The sequence below is a fragment of the Coffea arabica genome, chromosome 7e, assembly GCF_036785885.1.
Source record: "Coffea arabica cultivar ET-39 chromosome 7e, Coffea Arabica ET-39 HiFi, whole genome shotgun sequence".
NCBI classification, from domain to species: Eukaryota; Viridiplantae; Streptophyta; class Magnoliopsida; order Gentianales; family Rubiaceae; genus Coffea; species Coffea arabica.
This window is the reverse complement of record NC_092323.1, coordinates 11,934,174-11,956,819: the sequence shown is the minus strand read 5'-3', so window position 1 is coordinate 11,956,819 and position 22,646 is coordinate 11,934,174. Positions and strand designations below refer to the sequence as shown.

Here is a 22,646-nt window from a genome sequence, read left to right as displayed (position 1 = left end):
CTCTGTTTGGATGGGACTATTTTTCAAAAATTAGTTTTTCAAATAAAATTTTTAAAAAGTACTTTAAAAAGTAATCTAAAAATTAGTTTAAATTTTTTTAAAATTTTAAAAAATATTTCAAAATATATTCTAAAAACTCTTTTATTCTTAAATATCCCAAAATATTTTATGAAAATATCCCAAAATATAATCTAAAAACTCTGTTACAGCAAAATTTTTCAAAAACATCCCCAAAAACAGCTAATTCAAACGGAGTTAAAGTCTCGAGTTCTGAAACACCTAATGTAATGTCAGAAGTTGTGCTATTGGATTGGCAACCTAAAACTAGATCCCGGCTAGATGGTCAAATAAAAGGATTGAATTCCTCGTTGGATTTGATTCCAAGTCTTTTTTTCCCTGGAGTCCAGTCATTTATGACCGTAGGTGCCCATGATCAATGTTTTTTATCTTATTGGAATTGGACCTTTGATCAAGGCTTGCATTAATGCGTGAAAGTGGAGGATCAAAAGATATTGGGTCGATGTGATGGTCTGTCCATAAAGAAAAGGTAAGAATATGTTGTTGTAGAGTATTGAGTAAAATAAAATAAATTTTTTTTTTTGCATTCTAAAAATTGATGCAAAAAATATTAAAAAATTTTGATTCATAATTTTTTTTTCTATTTTTTTATTTGTAAAATAATTTTTTTTCTCATCTTCTTTTGGATCCAACCATTAGATGTAAGATTCTTCCTTACTTTTCTTTTCCGTGGATAACTAGGTTTTTAGTCAACAATTTAACAATATGGTCTTCAACATGACCATCCGAACTAAAAAAAAGGTGATGCAAAGACAAGTAGACAAGATAACCTAATTGTCAATGTAGCCATCTATAAAGTTGAAAATGTCTCAAACCATAAAGCCTACGCTATCATTCGTTGTCTTTCCATAAATGGCTGAAAAATGTTACCTTTGGCATGTAGGGTCTCATAGAATGAAATGGGAAACACATTCTACTCTCTCTTTTTTTTTTTTTTTTGTCAATAGTTACTTTTTATCTATATCCTACTCTATTCTAATCTAAATATGGGAGATGCTCAACTGAACCTATGGGGGTCGATAGGAACAAAACCAACACTGGACCAGACGGATGCACTATGCACCCGTCTGAATTTTTTAAAAGAGCTATATAATGTGATAATTGATGGGAGGCAAGATTCGAGGGGTCTTGATTTAGTTGTCAAGATTAAAACCCTAAAACGTAAAGGTTCTGAATTTTAATCCCCTTATTCTTTCCGTGTCTATTAAATCTCATTCCTACACTGAGAGGTAAAAAAAAAAAAGGAGAGAGAGCACAATTACTGCCACACGGCTTCAAGCCTTCAACTATTGGTTGGACCAGTGAATGGGCGGACTAAGTCGGCAGGCCCAAAACTTTAGAAACTGCATTCTTTTTTCATTGAAAATAAACATGTTTAGTTCCTATATAAATAATACCTAGTCCCCTTAAAATTTACCAGAATACAAACGTAATTATTAAAATTTGATGACATAATCTGTACAATTTTGAAGCATAACTAAAATCAAATGCACAAGAAACATGAACTTATAAATTATATCACAGTGAAATCAACAGGTTTAGTCCACCTTTAGGCATTAACCAAACCACTTTTTGATTGATTGCGAGCCTCCACAGCACTAGAAGTGATAATCATGGCTTAGCAAGTCACAAAACATAATCATTATTATTTACCTCCTCAAGTAAGCTCAAATCCGGGATTAAAAACGTGATGTAAACCAAAGTGATCAGAAATCCACATTTAAGGCTGGTCAAATGAGACGGAGTCAACAAGAAGCAAATCCTAATAATAACCATATCCACCAAGAAATCCAGGGTGGAGAAAAACTCCAAGTTCTGTTAAGAGAACCAGAAAAAAGTCCAAGAAATGGACGGTTACCTGGGACATATTAGCCCACTTATTGCTGACAAATTTTGTTTGTTCTTGAGGGATAGTGATGAACAGCATTGCATGTATACGGTTTTACATGCTAGGGGCTAAAATTACAATCATGATGAACAGCGATGAGCGGAAGAAGCTTTGGTGAATGGAGAGGTGGGTCTGAAAATTGCTGTGTTGTTCAGAACCACAAAAGGGGCCCAAACAATGACGATCTTGAATGCAATTTTCTCGTTTTTGGGCAGCTTTCTCTTTCACATAGACACATAGTGACTGGACTGGCAGTGAACTTAGGACTCATCATCATCACACAAAGCCAACAAAATTAATACTAAAAGCCAAAAGCATGCACCAGCAATATTTCTGGTAACGTCGGAGACACAGATGACGATGGTGATGATAGTTATATGTTTGATTAGGAAATGGACAAAAAATTGGGAAGATTCCTTCCTTGCTTCGCTTGTTCAGGGCACAACCTTCCAACAGTGAAGAGGTATCGATTGTTTTCTTGTTCATCGATCTCTACTTGAAACTGTTACGTGCAGCTGCTTCATGACATGATGCTAAAATTGTAATTTCTTTCAACAACAAAATTTGATATGAGATGTTAATTTTTTTGCGAATCAAAATTGATTTACATTGAATTGTTCAAAATTAATTTTTGGATCTAACAATATTTGCTACAATTTAGAATACGGTACGGTAGGACGGATAACAAATAAAATTTAGCAAATTAGGGTGAATAACATATGAAATACTACAAAAAAGAAGTATAATTGATGTAGTTATATATGCTAGCACAAAAGACTTGCATGTACAATCCTTTTTTTCTTTTTATATAGACAACATAATTTCATGACATAAATCTACACTGATGATACGAAATATATCAAACATGCAAGAGATAGAAACCAAAAGAATGCAGTGTGGCATAAAATCGTAGCTTATTAGTTCTTAATGCTAATGAGGTCTCGATGAAGTTTATTTGAATGCTAAAGAGTAGAGGGTAGAGAAGAGTTTAAAAGGGCATCAAGTTAGTTTAGACATGTCTAATATGACAGATTAGTCATAGCTTATGGTGTATATGACTTCCTTAATTAAATGGATGTCAATATCACAACGAACCCCTTTAAGACTTTTAGGTTCTTATTTTAGAATTTAAAAAAGTTGAAAAAAAAATAAACAGAAGAAGATTTTACAGGATTTTGGTTCTGACTGAACGTGAAAGAGAGGAATAAAGATTGGTTAAGCAAGCTGAGAACTATATCTACCTTGCATGTTCGAAAAATCCAGGTTAATGTGACACTTTAAAGTCAAAAAGTGACAATTGATTAGATAAACCCCTATGTTTTTAACCAGTTGAATCGATCAACTTAGCTTTTGATCAAGAGCAATCGAATATTATAAATTTTATTGCTGTCACTGCATGTTTCAAAGATTTCCAGCTAATGAAGATATGGTGCTCTTAGGCAACAATGTTGCAGTTGATCGTCAACTTCTCAAACTTAGTGAAATTATTTAGGGCAAGATTTCTGTTTTCAAGGGAAAATATGTAGAACCATAATATATGTGACTTAAGTGCTATTCAAATGCAAAATTTGTGTTCCTAAAAGCTAACTTAGCTGGCATGGACATTGATCAGAAAATTGTATGATCTCTCTAACTGGATTCTTAAACTATTCTCTTCCCCCATTTCCCATTTCCCCTTTGCAAAGTTTGGAGTTGGTTTTCAGTTAATAATTGGATGAACTCTCTTCCTAAATTATGACCGGTTTAATTTAATTACGCCCGAGAAGGCTAATATATAATTCGTTTGATAAAAAAAAAGAAGAAAGAAAGAAGGCTAATAGTTATAAATCGCACCAAGAAATTATTTCGACATCTCCACGTTGATTGGCAGGCAGGGATTGCATTTGAAACTTCACAGTTGCAAAATATAGAGTTTGACGGTAATTGTTGACTGCTAAAGCCAGGATAAGTTTAGCTATGACATTAATTAAGTAGCTAAAAAGTATGAGTACCCAAATGTGGAACTAAATTCCATTTTCGAACTAGCAAAAAAAAAAAAAAAGGAATGTAAGAACAGATGGTTTTTGCAACATATGTGACTTGAGTTATATCAAGAGAAATAGTGCGTATTTTGCATTTGTAATTTTTTTCGAGATTATAACAGTAGGTTAAAGAAGTTGACTCCTCTCTGTATTATAAAAACCCTAGCAATCAGTCGATATTAATCCCAAGAACGAAATGATTAATAGGTCAATTCAACATTTAAGCACTTTATTAGTAGGGTTTTCGGTAAATGAACAATTAAAGGACTTACTTATTTTATGTACCCTTCACAAGAATACTATTCCATATACAAAGGTAATTTGTACTTTGACTAAGAGAAGCAAGAGAGAAGTTGCATGTCTTTTGCCGAGTATATCCTATCTGTCTATCTTGTTTCTCGCGAAATGTAATCTCAATAATCTATATTAAAAAAAGGGTTTACCTAATTAATGTAATCTCAATAATCTATATTAAAAAATGGGTTTACCTAATGAACGCTTTTAGGGCATTAGTTGATACATGCACTAGTCCACCCATGCTGCGCACAGTTAAATTTACTACCTTTGTGAATTTAATTAATTTCACTTCTTCAAAAGACTAAATTGAACCCCAAATGCACTGGTAAGACAAGAACTTAGAAAACAAATTGAATTTGGGCACCTAATTTTAATTTGCACTCTAAATTTTTATTTTTTTTTTAAAAAAAAAACAGGTTTTGCACACTATTAAAACTTTAGAATTACCACATATCCCCCTATATATATATATATATTTTAACACTTAAGCTGAAAAAATTCTCCCATTTCCAAAAAAAAAAAAGAAAGAAAACTTGGTTAACTTCTTATTGTGTGTGTGCCCATAGGGCCTCAAATAGATTTTGAGGCTGCAATCCTAAATTTGGTTCCTTGCATGTATACCTATTGGAAGTGGATGATTAAGATGAACCGGACATTCCAGTAAAAACTTTACAAAGTCTTCTTCCAATTTTCGTTCTCTTGTGGTCAATTGATGGTTGATAATTACCATTAGATCAATCTAGTTTCCCATCATATCATGGCTCAAAGCTCACGGATTTCCTGCAGGGGCTAATTGACAGTTGAAGTGTACCATCCAAATGCAGTGTTAGGGAGAAAGTTCTATCACGTTAATCACGCAACTTTCTCCAATGGCTTCCTATTTCTTGAGCCGCTATTTTCCCATTCAACCTCTTCTTCGGCCTGCCCATCAAAGAAAAACGGCAATAGCTTCGAATTTCTTGAGCCAACTATGTATCTCTTTCATTTAAGGCCATCAAAACAAAGAAGGGGAAAAAATGAAGAAGAAGAAGAAAGCATGGCAAAATTCGACTTGCTGGAGTCTAACTTTATTCAACCTTGTAATGATGTGCTTAGCAAAAGCTCATAAGACAAAAAGAACAAAGCAGCAGAAAAGAGAACAGCAATACACTATTCTAAAAGGTGCAAAACACACCTGTATGATTCTCAATCCTTTTTTGTGCAGGTGAATGCTGCTTGATGTGAGAAAGAGAGAGAGAGAGAGAGTGTGTGTGCATATGGAATTCATACTGCCAAATAAAGGTTCAAAAAAAAAATCGAACCTTAATCTAATCATGTTAGATTTCTTTGAAAGGTGGTTTAGGGTTGTTTTACAAATCATGAAACAAAATTAATAAAAAAAAATAGCTTTGTACATACCTTATGTTTTAAAGTGGTAAAATAGTTATTTTTTTTCCTTATCACGTGACTCAAATTGTGCTAATGCAGCAAATGCCATTGACTTGCTTTCTACATGTTTATTCAGGGTTGTGAAAGCCGGCTAGTTAGAAGTAATAACCAAAGGTTGAAAACGAAAGTCACAATCCACCATTTTCAGAAGCAAATAAGTACGCAGATGTGATGTATAGTGTTTAAGGCTTAGGTTTCGGATTTATTTATGTAATAAATTTTGACGATGTCAAACAACAATGGGGAGGATTGGATTGGATGTACGATAAAATGGAAGAAATTATAGATAAAAGATCTTTAATTCAATACCTTCTATTTATATTATAAAAAATTTTAAAAAAAACCTTGTTTAACATTATAAGTCTTGGGGACCATAGATTACAAATGAACAAACATCGATTCTTGCACCACTTGATCAAGACCACTCGAATATGGTCCATTCAAGTACGTAGGTATAGCAAAATCAGAATGAGAAGAACCCATTCTCTGTCTACTTATCCTGCTCGTCTGCAACTCTCCAATGAGAAGGATCTACTTACTTGTAACATCGTCCTCTTACAGTACAATTTTTTTTTTTTTTTTTTTTTAAATGAAGCGAAGTAAGTGTACAACAATTTGTATAAATATTGCATCATCATGTGAAAAAAGGCAGCTAGGTTATTAAATCAATGATGAGCAATTTTGAGTTTGTGGGCCTTTTAGCTTTTTGAATTAAAACAATAAAGTGCAAAAATGAACTTGTTTGGTAAAAGCAGCGAAGAAAAAGCAAAGGATATTCCCTCTCTTTGATGATCACATAAATTACTGAATATGTTTCTACTTGAATCTTAAACTGTACCTGCAACGTAGCTCCAGAGAAAGCACCATGCCGACACATTTATAAGGTGTGTAACACAGCAGTAAATACGTCCTTTCTAGCTTGTTGCACACCCCTATTACGTATTTCGTTCATCAAACATACAGGAAGTTTTGCCTAGCCAACATTCAAAAGGTGTAAAAAAAACTAGAGAGGGACTAATTATGGATGAGATTAAGTGGCAATTGGCAAGGGGGCTCACTATCCAAGACTTCTAAATTGAAGTGGACTGGACAATTTTGCAGTGGTAGATACATGTATGAAGAAGTAACCCTACGAGGCTTAGATGCACTAGTAGCTGCATCTCCCTCTCACATTCATTCAAAAATTGACAGTCTCTCATTGAATTCACTTTCAAGCCACCACTTTTTCAGACACCACCAAATCACTCCACCACTGCAACTAATTATTACGAAAAGCCCAAGGCAATGTGTGTAGTATGTGAGAAAGAGAAAGAACCCAAAAAAAAAAAAAAATAGAAACAGAAAGAGAGAGAGCAAGAAACAAAGTGCAGGCTAGGCTTAATGGCCAAGAGCAGGCAATTAAACCACAGGCATAGGCAGGCCAAGAGAAGAGGGCATCATCGACTGTGATCTGTTGTGTTTCATATATCATATGTTGTCAGTAAACTGATCAGAAGTCTGAGACTCAGTTACCACTTGCATGATGAAGAGAGACATTGGGACAGTGAGTATTCTGAAATCTGAATATTGACTCTCCAACATAAAACAAATCTAAGATATGCCATTAGGTCCATTAAATGACAGTCCAAAATCCCTCACTAGTCCCAAAGAGATTGAACAGATAATGGGATTAGCAACACAAGATTAACCCGAGGGATTAAGGGTTTTCAGTTTTCCATTAGGAAGCCATTTTTGTCGTCAGACTTCTCGTTTCATCACTCCTGATGAAACATTAAAACATGAAAAAGAAAAAGAGTAAAGGATAAAAGGTACCTTCTAGAGAAAATTGACAGTTTAGATACAATGGGCAAATGAAAGGATGGATTAATTGTATATACAAATTGAACAAGATCAATCATAAAGGTAAACATGATAAGGTAAAGAGAGAGAGAATGAGATTTCCAGTATTTTTTTCCATAACTTTTTACATGAACATTTGGACTCCTACATCTTCGAAGGAAAAAAGAAAAACTACAATACCATTCTGAAACATAAACTATACATAGAGAACGAGACATTTGCTCCTTTACTGGGGTGAAGCTGAATATTAACTCGCTAGACAAACTAAACAACTACTCCCCCTCTTTACCGACTGTTTTTTTTCCCAACCTGATACAAGAGACAAAGCTGAAAAGAAGCATCTTATGATAGATGGACATAAGACTCTAGCTCGACAATTACTGAAAGGAAAAGACAGACAAGACCAGTCTAGGTATCCTAGTATACTGTCAACACTGTTTTTCTGTTTCTTTGATGAACTCTAACAAGGATAATCGCTGGCAATAATTTTTGAAATTGTTGTCAGCCGGCCTACAGTGCACTGTATTGACTCAGATTGTTCCATACTGGATTGATCATTCCATTCCAGTTGTGGTTCACCAAATGATTCTGATCACTTCCACCATTGCCGCCGCTGTTGGTTGGAGTTGGGGTAACTGGGGCATAAGTAGTATTGTCAAAGAACCACTCAGTTGATAAGCTTGCTCCATTGATTCCTTCCTTTCTTGAATTGATATCAACACCAGAAGCATTTGTTTTCGGAGTAGTAGAATTCTCCAAGTTGTGAAACAAAATGGGCTGTGGTTTCTCGAAAGGGACAGATGGATTAACAGAAGTGCTCATCATCACTTTCTGATCCTCCCCAGTAGTACCATATAGCATGGCCAACCTTTGCTGCTGCAACTTATAGTGGAGGTCCTGGTTGATAGAACTCAAGGACTCAATAGAGTAAGCTAGAGAACTATGAACGTCTCCAGTAGTAGTACTGAATCCTAAAGCAGTGCCATGATCTCCAGCCGGTTTGGGAACAGAAGAGAAAGGGAAATTGAATCCCATTAGAGAACCACCAGAACTTGCCGATGGATCAAGATTGAAACAAGGGCTAGAGGTAATTGCACCAGAAGTAGTGCCGGAAATCGAAATGTCTCCAAAAGAAGAAGACAACTGATTATACATACTTGTTGGAGAAGAGTGATTTGTAAGGACTCTAGAGAAACTAGTTATCCCTCCAAGCTGAAAATCCATGGCTGGAGTCAGACCATGAAAGAACTTCAATCCACCAATATCAGATGTCATATTTGCATCCTTTGGATCAACGGTAAGCCTTGAGGGAGGCTTGGACTTCTTATTCTTCCTGGAACCGCCGCCAATCGGAACGTTGCGCAAGGCCCCTCCTTTGGTCCAATACCTCCTGCATGTCTTGCAAAAGTGCCTCGGCTGAGTGAGGCTGTAATTGTTGTAGTAGCAAAACTTCGTGTTTTGCGAATCGCATCTGGGGCACTGGAGAGCCTGTTCTTGAGGCCTAGCTGATGTTGATTTTCGGGTGCCTGAGCCATGGTTGTTTTCATCTTTGTTTGCTGCTGATGACTTTGCTGCCATGCTGACTGGTGCCATCTTAATGGTGTCAATTTCTCCTGGAGCCAAATTACCCTCAACAAAGAAAAAATGTGAAAAAGAAAATAGTTATCAATAAAAGGAAAAATGAGAGGTGGAGGGAATAGAGTAAATAGTTGTTGGATTGAGTTTCCTTTTGCAGAGGCAAAGATACTGAAAATTGAATGGTTTCATGCATGACGGTTAAGGAGATCAAAAAGTTGTTGATGGGGTCCTGTGATCTTCATCAAGCTAGCTTTGGAGGTTAGATCTGGTAGAAGAATAAATAAAGCTAGGGGAGATTTTGTGTTGGGGAAAAGAGAAGGAAGAGAGGATTGAAAGAGTTCAAGAGAGTGATGGATGGTAATGGGAAAAGGGACTAGGAATATATATATATAGGGAGAGTGGGCTAGTGATGACTGAAGTGAGAGTGAGAGGAAGAGAGAGATAAAGGGGGAAGGATATAAGGGACGAAAGTAGATGATTATTTTTGATGCAAAATCAGGCAGGGTGGAGAGTCCACATGTACCCGAAGGACAAACAATGCAATTGAATTCAAGAAGGAGAGATACAGAAGAAAGGGAACTAGGATTCAATACAGCACAGAGAGACTAAATCGATGAGTGCAGTAAAACAACTGCATCAAGTCTTAGATGATGCATGATGGGGCATATAGGGACCGTTCGATTTAATCACACAATTATCTTCTTCTTCTTTAAGTTTGAGAAGCATGTTCAAAGTCATGTCACAATTTGGCACACAGAGAAAATCAACTCCATAATAAGGCCAAAAACCTAATTAATGATTCTCTAAACTGAATCATTATTATTTTCTTGACCAGACCATTGTTTTGTTTGTTATATTACCCATTCGCATGTACATGTATATGTTTGATGTTCTTTTATTTTCTTTTCCTTTTTTTTTGTGCAACCAATCTAATATACATTTTGATTCTAGTTCTACATTCTCAAAGTTAAAATGGTTTTTTCACAGTGCTTAAATTAGCTAAAATGTTAAGTAAAAAGGTTAAGTTTAAGGCCAATGACCATTTAGATTTTCCCACGAGTTACGAAAATCCTCGGTGTAACTGAAAAAAAAAATGTTCTTGGCTCTCCTTCCCTAAAATCAATGGCCTTTCTATAGCTATCATATTAATCAAACTATCCCACTACGATTAAACAAAATTTAGTTGAGAGAGAAAGCAAATTCAGATTAAGGATCATACAGCCTAATTATTGGTTTATAGTTTCCCCGTTATTAACTTCTTTTGTGTTTTCAATCCCCACTTTTAAAGTTAGATGATAATCTGATTAGAAAGGTAACATTAATATCATTCAACATAATGATGCCATGTAATTGAAAGCGATGATCATGCATGGGAGCTTTGGATATGGTATATGATCGTAGAATATGGGTGGCAGGTGAAGGCAGAGTAGTACAGCATAGTAATGTAGGCAAGTAGTAGCAGGCAGCAGCAGCAGCAGCAGCTAGATTGGAAATTCAGTCAGGGAAACAGCTGCCAGGCACAGAACCCTGTCTCTTCCTTCTCATGAAATGTCCCTTTTAACTCACATAACCCCATCTCTCCTCCTCCCTGCTCCCATCTTCCATGCATAAACTCACACACGTATCAAAAGTGAAAACCCCATTGTTTGTTTTTTCATCATTTCAAGAATTAAAACATCTCTGGCACTAATTTCCCTAGTAAAATTATGTTAGTTATATGTTCAGAATATGGGATTAGATTGTCTAAAGGGTTAATTACGTTAGTCTAAAGGGTTAATTACATTTGTCTCCCTTGACAAATTAATGGTATTAGTATTGTAGCCTAGATAGCTGTGTCAGCACTAGGTTCATCATCTAAAGATGGGGCTGCATATTGAAACTTAAAAGTACCAGACCTTGGACCTCACACAGAACCTTTAGACTTACTAAGCAGTCAGAAAAGCAGAAGAAAGTACAATTTTGGAGAGACTCTAACTTACATCCAATTTATCTATTTAAAGATACCTTTACAAACCCCCTTTTTTTTAAAAAAAAAAAGAAAAAGAAACTAAACAGAATCTGGTAAACCTGTTCTAGATTTTTAAGAACACTTTTAGCCCAAAATGATAGCAAGAAATTCAGTAAGATTATTACACCTTTTCGTGTGTCGCCAACTCGTACGGTACTGAAATATTCAGAGGTAGAAGAAGAATGAATACTAGTAACTGTTTTCTCCCATAATTTCCATTTTGAATTCGCTGCTCAACATGTGATCAAGTTTTAGCTTTTATGAGTGTACCTTCAGCTTAAGGACATCGATTATTTAATCACAGTTCTAGCTGGCGCATATAGTTCATCTACAGCAACTGTTTTTTTTTTTTTTTTCCATTTCTTCAGCAACTACGTTGCCCTGTGATGAATAGAAAAAACCAATTGTCCAGTTTTTGCTGTTATTAATTTCAAAAATCAGATTTTGCTTGCTATTAGCTTCTTGTAATGCGGGTTTTAGATGATAGAAAATTTTGGAAAGCACTAATTTAAGATCATTGAAATTGGTTCCGGTTTGTGAATGTTGTGCTTATTGGTTCCGGAAAATAGCCAGCTTGAATTAGGATCATTTAGTTGTCTTGCATTTAGCTAGGAGTAATATACGTACCAACAAGGTAAAATTAATTAAGGACAAAAGAATATATTGCATGTATACACTTCTGATGACCTATATGGAGTACGTATATATATATATATATATATATATATATATATATATATATATATATACATCCATATCATGCGATCAAGAACATCCATTTTCTCTGTTAATTAATCAAATGAAGAAGCTCAAACTTAAAGCCTCATCTTTTTTTGTTTTTTGTCTTCTATGGCATGCATGAGGAAAAGGCCATGGACAATCACAATTGTAACTTAAAAACGAATGTGTCCATATTACAATCATTTAACCCCAACAAACACAAGAAAAGCCTTAGCTCAGCTTAGCTGGAAACCCCCTACATGACATGGCACTACCGCCCATCAAGAAAAGCACTATCACTTTTCACTTGCAACACAACAAACTACACAAGCAATAGCCCAGAATAAACGTGTAAGCGCCGTAAAAAATTTGTGTACATACTTGTTCCATAGTGGCAGTCTCGCACAACTGTGAATGGTGTTGCAGTGCTTGTGTAGTGTGTGTTGTGCATGTGTTTGAGGGAGGGAAATAGGGGGGGGGGGGATCTCATGATCAGAGGGTGTGTGGATTCCCGTGAGGGCAGAACCAAAAACCCATTCCCACATGCAAACACACTAATGATCACTGATCAAGAAACTATTTGCCAGCCATCGAACGTTACATCTGATCAAATTTCTCACGGGCATTTTCTTTTCTTTTCTTTTCTTTTTTTTTTTTTTAAAAAAAATTCTCTTCTTCTTCTTCTTCTCTTCTCCACATATGATCTTATCTTTGAGTTGAGACAAATAGCCCAGGTTTGGTGCATCCGTTACAATTTCTACAGGGTCCTTATATTTCGGTGCAAGAAAGGTATCTAAACTGCTAGGCGAGGATGGTCCTCTCAATTTTCTGTCGATTGTTTCTTGCTTGCGTACGACTGATCGATTATCTGCATGAGGTCATGAAACACAAGAAACTCGATCGGCCCTCGGACAAAACCATAAAACTAACGGCCATGCAAGATGACCAAGTCCTCGCAACGCAATTATTATCCTACCTGTTGGAAATCTGGGGAAAAAAATGACCTAGTAAACGTATTTAATTTGTATGGTCCGAAATATTAATTGATCCGAAAAGTACTTAGTTTTAGGCATGCACAAGTACTTATGCACTTCTAATTAATTTCATGCTTTGCCATGCCATGATTGCATCTGTTTGTGTGTATCCATTTATAGAGTGAATACGTACATTAAGACTTGAGTAAAGAAACAGAAGTAGTGTACGCAGTTTATCATAATATGTCATTTTCTAATTTAATTTAGTTTTTAGGCTAATATAAAGATGAGGGCAGAATAAAAACTTTTGTTCAAATAAAAGAATGTGCAGAGATTTGGATTTTCTTTTGTAAATTCCTAAGCCTTAGTTTTTCTTCAAAGTGTTTGTGAAGAATAAAACCAATTAATAGGCTATACGATTGCAGATTATTTTCTTTGTGCTTCTCTACGATTGTTTTCTTGCTACTTAAAAAATGGAAAATCTGCAAGTTCGTTTGGATTAGCTGTTTTTTGGGGTCTTTTTGAAAAATTTTATTATAGCAGAGTTTTTATAGTATATTTTGGAATATTTTTAGAAAATATTTTTGAATATTTAAGAGTAGAAGGGTTTTTAGAATATATTTTGAGATATTTTTAAAATAAAAAAATTTAGATTACCTTTTAGAGTACTTTTTAAAAATTTTAATAGTATTTGAAAAACTAATTTTTGAAAAATTCAACCATTCTTGAGGGACCAGAGGTAGGTGGAATTAATTGGGTTCCATGGGTCATAAAATCTGGCAGCAGCAGCTTTGGGTCTAGGATTTTCTTGGGCTTGGATTGAATTCTGTCTTCTCCTTGCTCCAGGTGTATATTACAAAAGTATATCCATGAGGCTCAAATGCAAATTCTAGGGTTGTCACACACTTAAGTTACCCAACTTTTGTCGGTGTCTCAAAATCTAAATGTACCAATAGAATGGACAGGATCCAGTGACCCTATTCAACTTCAAAAGCCCTAACACACGAGGTAGTTCTTTTGTACTCAACATGGCAGCCATTACATTTGATGGAAAGGAAAAGAAAAGAAAACGGTGTCTCTTTTTTACTCAAGGAATGATTGCAAATTGTACGACATGGTAGCTTAAGAAACCACCCCATTTAATTGCTTGAAGCCTTATTCTTGAGGATCAATTTAATGAAATGGTCATATGGCTGCAATTTTGCAGGCGATCCAATATTGTTGATGACTGGAAATTGATTTATTACCTTTTAGGCAATCTTTACCGGCGAAGCAATAACATGGTAATCTTCTACCAGATTAGACTCATCTCCATTGCATTGGAGAGAGAAATTTACATTCCAATAAAATAAATTTAAAAATTATTTTTAAAAAATCAACACCATTCATAATATATTTTATCACTTGTGTTAGCTATACATAAAAAATTTCATATAAAATTAATTAAGTTTTACCTTTTGATTAATCATTACAAATTTTGTTACAATTTTGACTCATTTTTCACCGTTTAAATGTTTTGTGAAAATTGAATGTCAAAGTATTCTCAATAGAATATTACTTTTTTACTATGTTGATCTAGAGATTAAAAGAAAAAAAAAATACACAATTAGATGATTTCATGTAATCATAAAATTTTAGATATAAATAGCTGGAGGGGAACAATGAAAAGAAATTCAATAAACAGGATTCTAATCCCTCTTCTACCTTGTACTTTGGTTTGCACTTCATTTACAGTTGAACACCTACCTTTTATTGGTGAGTTTTCATCTTAGTGGTTCTTGTGACTAAATTTGTGAATGTAAACCAGTTATAATTTCGTCCAATGATAAATTGCCATCTCAAGTATTCCACTTACACTTTTTCTTTTCCAATTTCAAAGGCTTTTCAATTGCCAATCTCTATTATTCATTTCAGTTTTTTCTTCAAAAAAAAAAAATACCAATACAACTAAGTACTACTAACAAAAGTGAGACGCATCAAACTTGTATCGAGTCAGGTCAACTCTCTCTGAAGAATCTGAGCCACTCAAATAATTATACGACCTAAGGAATCAACAAAGACATCAGATCCTCCTGCACTAACAACGGTGTGATCAGCTACTTTTGTGCTGCACCTGCAGTCTGGTGTTGCTGCAGCTATCCTGTACTCTTTTTTTTTTTTTTTGAAAGAAAAACTCCAAACCTTATATGGGATAATAAAGAAGAAGAAGGATTTTGATAATCAAATTAGAGACCTTATGTCATCTTTGATTAATGTCCTTACCACTTAAGTTGGATCTTGAAGGGTTGCAGAGCATCCAAGCATATTGGATGGAACTAATTTATAGCGTTTAGACACATGTATTAAGGAAATTTTGGAATGGAAAAATTTTAGAATTTTTCTTAGCACCCCTCAAGATGGAACTTCTTTATAATAGGGACATTACTTCAAATCCCTCGTCCTTCTCCTCCCCTATTGAAGAAAAAAAAAATGTTAAAAATGAAGTATGGCAGGGACGTTACTTTCTTTAGAGACACAAAACCTGTTAAAATAGAGGTTAACTTAGCATCTATGGCACTGCAAAAGATATTAGAACTTCCCAAATTACTATTCAAATAGTTTGAAATCTATCAAATACGAAGAGAAAATGCTTAGAATCTGGAGGTAAGATGCAAATGAAACTTTGTTGATTTTCATAGCCATCATCACATACCCAAAATTATTAAGAACCGTCATTGGTGATGACATTTATAACACTCGTATATCTGCAACTTGACAAGACTCTTTGAATATCATAACGAGAAGACACACGTAACGCTGACATTCCCACCACTCAAAATTCTCAAGAACACAGCTCAAGACCGGGATATCAGTTGGCAAATCATCTTCATGGTCTCTCTGAACAGAGTGAATTCTCTTAAAGAACAAGAGATCTACACAACCAGGAAGCTGAATTTGTGCAGCTTTTTCAAGACGCTTGATTGCAGTGTTTGTTGGGAAAATCGAGTAATTTCTCACTCAATAATTCAACTAGTGATTTAAACCCATTCAATAATTCCCAAGAAAGATCATTAAAATAATCTTTTAAAACAGAATTACTATTTCAAGTAAATTCCCAAGAAAGACCGGAAGGGTCACAAGCGGTCCCACTTAAAACCCAGTTTTCAATGGCAGAATTTACGTGCACGGTGTATTATCACAAATAGACACGTGTATACATAAATAATACGTACACACGAATAAGAAAATACACCCAAATGAACAGTATAAAACACTACAAATAAAATCCGACAAATATATTGAATACTATACTATAATTGAAAAGAAACTACTAAATAAATGCGGAATAAATAAAAGAGATAAGGAAAGAACGCACCAAAAAATTGATAACAGAGTTCGGTCAATTTTACCTAATTTTGGGACATCGCCTAAGCGACTCGCTCTTAATACTTTTGGAAGAAGAAAGAATTACAAAATAATTCTTTTTGGTGTGTCTAATTGGGAAGATTTGAGAGTTATTTTATAACTCTCAAGCAATCCCTCAACTTCTAAATTCACCAATTTGGGATGAAGATTATGCCACAAAAGAAAAAAATTGTGGGTTTTAAAAAATCAACAAATTTCATCAAAGGTAACACAAGATGGGACCAATGGTACTCCGCAACAGGTGGAGTGTACGCCGAAACAAGTGAAGTTTAAGCAAATAATGGTGAGCCCAACAAATAGCACCATCAGTGACTCTCACATGACAGAAGAGGAGTCAGATGAAAAAGAGAAAGAGGTTTCTACCCAACAACCTCAATAACAGCAAGAGTCAATTGTCGTCAATAGGCCAAAATGAGAAATTCAAAAACCTACTCATTTTGTTGACATGGTGGTTATGCACTTCCAGTTGTTGATGATATTCCATCCACATTTTCTGAAGCAGTTCGAAGTACAGGAAATGGTAGATGGAAAGATGCTATGGAAGAAGAGATGCAATATCTTTAAAAAAACAAGACGTGAAAGTTGACACAACTAACTAAGGGCAAGAAGGCAATTGGATGCAAATGGATATTTGTAAAGAAAGAAGAATTTTCTGACAAGATTGATGTTCGCTACAAGGCAAGATTGGTAGTTAAAAGCTACGCTTAGAAGGAGAGAGTTGATTATAATGAGATATTTTATCCAATTGTTAAACATTCCTCTATTAGAATTTTGTTGGCCTTGGTAGCACAATTGAATTTGGAACTAACTCAACTTGATGTGAAGACCGCGTTCCTTCACGGTGGCTTGAAGGTAGAAATCTATTTGTCTCAACCAGATGGATTCAAAGTTACTGGTAAAGAGAATTGGATTTGTAAGCTGAGCAAATCGTTGTATGGATTGAAACAATCACCAAGACAATTTTACAAACGATTTGACCAGTTCATGATGGGTCAGAAATACACAAGAAGTAAATACGACTAATGTGTATATTTGCGCAAGCTACGAGATGAGTCCTACATTTACTTACTTGTACGTTGATGATATGCTGATAGCGTCAAAGAACCAAGTTGAAATTGACAAAATGAAGGCTCAGTTGAGTAAAGAGTTCGGAATGAAGAATTTGGGAGAAACTAAGAAGATTCTCGACATGGAGATAAGTAGGGATAGAACGAGAGGTAAACTTTATCTAACATAGAAGCAGTATTTGAATAAGATACCACAACGTTTTGGTATGAATGGAGATTCAAAACCTGTAAGTACTCCGTTTGCTCCTCAGTTGAAACTTAGCAGCTTATTATCTTCAAAAATGGATGAAGAGCGAGCATATATGACGAAAGTCCTGTATGTTAATGCAGTTGGTAACTTGATGCATGCAATGAACCCGACATTTCACAGGTAGTTAGTGTGGTAAGCAAGTTTATGCATGATCCGGATAAGGGTCATTGGCAAGCTGTGAAATGAATTCTATGGTTTATCCAAAATACTGTAGATGTTGGATTAGTATTTGAACAGAATGAATCACCTGGTCAATGTGTAGTTGGATATTCTGATTCTGACTATACAGGTGATTTGGATAAACGACGTTCCACAACTGGCTACTTGCACATACACCATAAAAAGGGAAAAAGAAAATAGAATTATCAAAAGAAAAATGATAAGTAATGAAATTGTGATTCTAAAACATTTTGGTTAGTTCTCCATCTTAATCTTTTAAATAATTCTCAATCCTTTAAGAAAACGATCGGATTGCACTAGTTGCTAATACATGTGAAATTTCCATTGCATCAAGTGCATCTAAAAGCTTGTATCACCGATAAATTTTTGTTCTTTCTTGTATCCCAGAAATTAAAAAAAAATCGTAAAATAAGATTAACACATTTGAGTAAAATATCCACGTCCACATTTACAAATGGTAATCCAAAGTGAAAAAAAAAATACAGAGGCCCCGGTAGAAATCTTAACAATTCAAGGACCCGCTCATAAATAGACAAAAAAGGAGCCACCAAAATGCCAATTTAATTGCATTATGCCCCCCATATTCTGAACAATGTACATTTGAAAACCATCTTTGCCACCTTTTCTCTGTTTTGCCGACTTTGGGGGTTTCAAGTATTCAAGAACCACGATTTGAAAGCCAGAAAGAAGTTATTATCATCAGGCTTCGCCGGCAGAAAGGTACTCAGGCTTGAACTTGCTGTACATGTAATCCTAGTGAAGTTATAGCTAGCTTGATCATTTTGTACACCAGCAGCTCGACAAAATGCCTCCGAGAAGCTGAACCTGTAGTTTCTGAATGCAGGTTATACGTCTCAATCAGTTATCCACAACTAGTCTTTGAAAACCTGCATGCTGAAATGACGAAATGCTCTTTTTTTTTTTTTTTTGCAATAAAAATTCCTCTAGTTCTTTGCCAGAACCTAGGAATTGTAGTTTAAAGATTACTAATTTGCTAATATACGAGGGTTCCTTTTTGTATCTATCTGTCTTATATGGTAGCTTCATTTTTGTCATGTATCTAATTCCAGAAATTTGTTTTTCCTCTTGTAGGAAGAGTCGAAATCAGAAGTTTTCTGATGGCTGCAAATAAGCCTCGAACGAGTAGTTTCTCTCGCAATGTTGCTGTTGCGCCAACGTCTCAGGTTCCTGGACTTAAGCATGGACCCAATGGAACAGTCTTTCTTTCGTCTGGCATTGCGGACCTTGACAGTAATTTCCCAAGAACTTCCATAGTTTTAGCTGGATCATATGATCTGTGTGAATGTTTTGCTGCATGTGTCAATTAAAGTTTTTAGTTAGTTTCTAACCTTTAATATTTTTATGGTTTCTAGAGATTTTAGGAGGTGGGTTTTGCTTGGGAAGTCTAGTGATAATAATGGAAGATCCAGAGGCACCTCACCATATGCTTTTGTTGAGGAATTTTATGTCTCAAGGACTGGTTCACAAGCAACCTCTTTTTTATGCTAGTCCTGCTAAGGAGCCAAGAGGGTTCCTTGGTACTCTGCCCAATCCAGTGTCTTCGAAAGATGATAAATCTCGTGAGCGTGACACAGAACAGGTGCCCCTTCTTTGATCCAGACCATCTGGAAACGTGCTTATATATTTTACTATTTGTGAATGCTAGACATTGACGTGTCTAGTAAATTACAGGAAAAGAACTTGAGAATTGCCTGGCAATATAAGAAGTATTTTGAGGATCAAAATTTGGATAGCCAGAAAGGTAAACTAACTTGAAGCCTTGTTTCCCTTTCGTTAAGCTTAGTATTTTGGGTAACTAGGCTGCTTTCTGAGGTTATCATTTCTGTTTGTTTGCCAACCACATAAAGTTTAAATGAGTTCAAGACTTCATTTTGTTGTTATTTGCCTCTGAGAATTTGTAATTAGTCTGTAAAGTGGTTTCAACTAAAGGAACCTTTCAATGGAGTGAAGGGAGATATTACATCAATTCACTATGCCATGATATGAATACAAAAGAGTGAAATTTCTAAAGTTATATGGTTTCTGGAATAAAGAATAAGAGGTAAGTTATCTGTGGAAATGATCAGATTCATATAGACTGACATTTTCAATGACAAAGATAGTTGGGAAAGTAAAATAAATAAATGAAGGCCCTTAGGTGAAATAAATATCTCATCTTTTACCTTCCAGATTGCTTTCATCCTTGTTTGCCACCTAGTTCTGTATATACAGGGTGTTAGTTGATTTGGTGTTTAGAACGAGCTGCTACAGCCTATATGTATACTTGTGAAGTGAATAGGAACTGGACCCTGTACAGGAATGCATAGTAGTGTCTATGATTTATTGCGTGGAAAGTTTTTGTCCACAAAGAAAACAGTTTCTAGATGATCAAATGTTGTGCAGTTCTCGTTTGCTGTTGACTAAGATAAACTCAGAAGCCTGGCCTATGAAAATATTTTACTTTTTTGTTTTGCAGATGGAAAAGTAGAATACTGCAATGACTTTGACTTGCGGAGACCTTTAGACAGGCATGCACTTAGTGGTCAGTGCATTGATTGTGTGAGCCTTCAAGATTCTCCCAACCTTGCTACTCTTTATGATCGTTGTTCCACATTTTTAGCTCAGATTCCACGGTATTGTCAATTATAAATTCTTAAGCTTTAAATTTAAAATTGTTCTTTAGAACTTCGAGAAATCAATTTAGTATTTGCTAGGACCTCTTTTTGCTCTTTGGTGAAGTTCGTTGTTCAAGAGAGTAAGAAGCATGACAAGAGTATGGGACATTCTCTGGAATGTTTGATTCATGATCAGAAAATTGTTTAACTTGTTAGTTTTTTATCAGATTTGATGGCAATATCACATCGGCTGGACGAATTTCCATTCAATCGTTTTCTGCCCCACAGTGTCACTTTTCTGAAAAGGTTGGTGTCTATGACTTTTTAATTTGTCTGGTAATTAGTCACTGGATTTGCAAAATGTGTTTTCATCTAAAAAAAAGAAGTTTGTGAGTTTTTAGACTTGACTACTTGTGTAGGAATGGGACATGCTTAGTTTCATCAGATCTTTGAAAAGTTTGGTAAGGTCTTCAAATGCTGTTGCAGTTATGACATTTCCACCTACCCTTGTTTCACCAACTGTTCTGAAGAGATGGCAGCATTTGGCTGACACATTGCTTTCAGTAAGAGCAGTTCCAGGCATGTTGTTACCCTTGGTCATCAACTAGCATTACTATTTTATTGTTGCCATGGATTGTCAAGTATATTTCTAACTTGAGCTTGGATCAGATGAGGACAAGGATCTAGCAAAGCTTCTAACTGGTTACCAGGACATGCTTGGCCTTCTCAATGTACACAAAGTGGCACGTATTAACACGCAGGTGTTGCTTCAGTCTCTTTCATTTTATGTGCATAACTTGCTGCTATACCTTTTCAAGTACTTATAAAACATATTTTCTTAGTGCTGGTATTCACCCAAGTTCTTTCCCTTTTGTCTCCTTTTCTGCGGGTGTTGCTGGCAGCACAGCACTGAGGATGGTGGGGAGGTGTTGGTTTGCGGGTGTGTGTGTGTGTGTGTGTGTGGGGGGGGGGGTGGCGGCTATATTTCCAAATTATATCCTAATTGACCATTTTGTTCTTGAAGTTGCTCTTTGTCATGGTTCAGTCTCCCTGTCTCTGTCTGATATCCATGCATAGATATAATTTTGCTTGTAGAAATAGTGAAATTATCTTGTGTTTCATGTTTCTGGCACCGGTCTCCAGCAGACAAATCATATCTGAGGCAGTAACGTAGGCATTAATATTTGTCTGCCTCTAGTTGCCTGAATGGTTACTTGTACTTTTAGGGACAAATTACCATCAAGTCATACTTTGAAACTTACAGAACCAGAAAGTATTCTAGTACTCCTAGTGTCACTTCCTATAAAGAATCAAAGTTATTGCATTCTAATATGTAGTTGCTTGCCATGTAGGATTCTTGCTGTACGTAGTTTTGAAGATTAAGCTATCATGACACATGAATTTTGAACTTTTTTTCGGACAATTGATAGAATTCGCATATATGCTAAATGATTGAGATACGTTTTTATATGAGAAGACACAGTTTTGGAGAAACATTATGGTCTTTTAAGTTGCAAAATGTAGCTTACCAGTAATTGTTCCTAGCTATTTCTTGTTCATGCCATTTTTTGTTATATCACTTTTAAGTTTTTCACCAGGTTCCAGTGATTCTGGAGGCAACCACATATTCAATGAAACTACACAAGCGGAGATCCTTAGTTTTAGAATGTCTGAATCAAGCTCCAGTAGATGGCTCAAGTGGCACTTCTTATGCTACTTCTGGTAGTTGTTCTGTGTCGTCTAAGACAGGTGCTCTCGACTTTTAGGTGACTTGTACAACAGCTACAATTTGCGGTTGAAGCAGTTTAAGGTTGGCGATTGATGGGTCAATCCATTTGATTGGTATGATTGTGGACCACAGCGCCATGTTTGGTTGGAACTCCTTTTTGTCTTGCTTTGTGATAATCGAGAATCAGCATACAATCTTATAGCAAAAAATGGAATCCTGCAGTCTGCTTTTATTTCTTTTACGGGTTCTTGTACATGGTGAGATGCACAAAGAAAGTAAAGTTTAACTTGGGATGCAATTAGTCGCCTTGGAAAAAATAATAAATGTAATGCAATTAGTTACTCCTGTAAATTGACTTGTTAACCATTCTCTTTCTGCAATTCCGGATTGTGCACAATATCCAGTCTTAAATATGTGTGGAATAATACTGACACTAATCAAGAGGTGCCTAAGGTGTTTGTTTGTTGGAGAAGTTAATTAGATTGGAAAAATGTTTAGATGTAAAGGGTTGGTAAATTTGAGATGGATTCAATTAGCAATTTGGATATAACTTAGACTGAACTAAGTGC

General features: G+C 35.5%; 2 protein-coding genes across 3 annotated transcripts; one reads left to right on the top strand and one right to left on the bottom strand.

Moving 5' to 3' along the window:
• Positions 1 to 7,644: 7,644 nt before the first annotated feature.
• LOC113698611 (dof zinc finger protein DOF5.7) lies at positions 7,645 to 9,555 on the bottom strand. The gene has a single exon (XM_027218488.2). It carries the CDS (start codon positions 9,142 to 9,144, stop codon positions 8,062 to 8,064), a length of 1,083 nt encoding a protein of 360 aa, XP_027074289.1. The 5' UTR covers positions 9,145 to 9,555; the 3' UTR covers positions 7,645 to 8,061.
• An 8,766-nt stretch (positions 9,556 to 18,321) lies between these two features.
• Positions 18,322 to 22,428, top strand: LOC113699007 (elongator complex protein 4). 2 transcript variants are annotated; one of them, XM_027219023.2, is made up of 9 exons: positions 18,322 to 18,453; positions 18,826 to 18,984; positions 19,107 to 19,333; positions 19,426 to 19,495; positions 20,210 to 20,366; positions 20,576 to 20,654; positions 20,768 to 20,927; positions 21,018 to 21,109; positions 21,947 to 22,428. In XM_027219023.2, the coding sequence occupies exons 2-9, from the start codon at positions 18,852 to 18,854 to the stop codon at positions 22,112 to 22,114; spliced, it is 1,086 nt and encodes a 361-aa protein (XP_027074824.1). In that variant the 5' UTR covers positions 18,322 to 18,453; positions 18,826 to 18,851; the 3' UTR covers positions 22,115 to 22,428. The 2 variants fall into 2 exon arrangements, with proteins under 2 accessions (XP_027074824.1, XP_027074825.1); XM_027219024.2 differs by having other exon boundaries at positions 18,440 to 18,577; positions 21,947 to 22,318.
• The last annotated feature ends 218 nt before the right edge of the window (positions 22,429 to 22,646 follow it).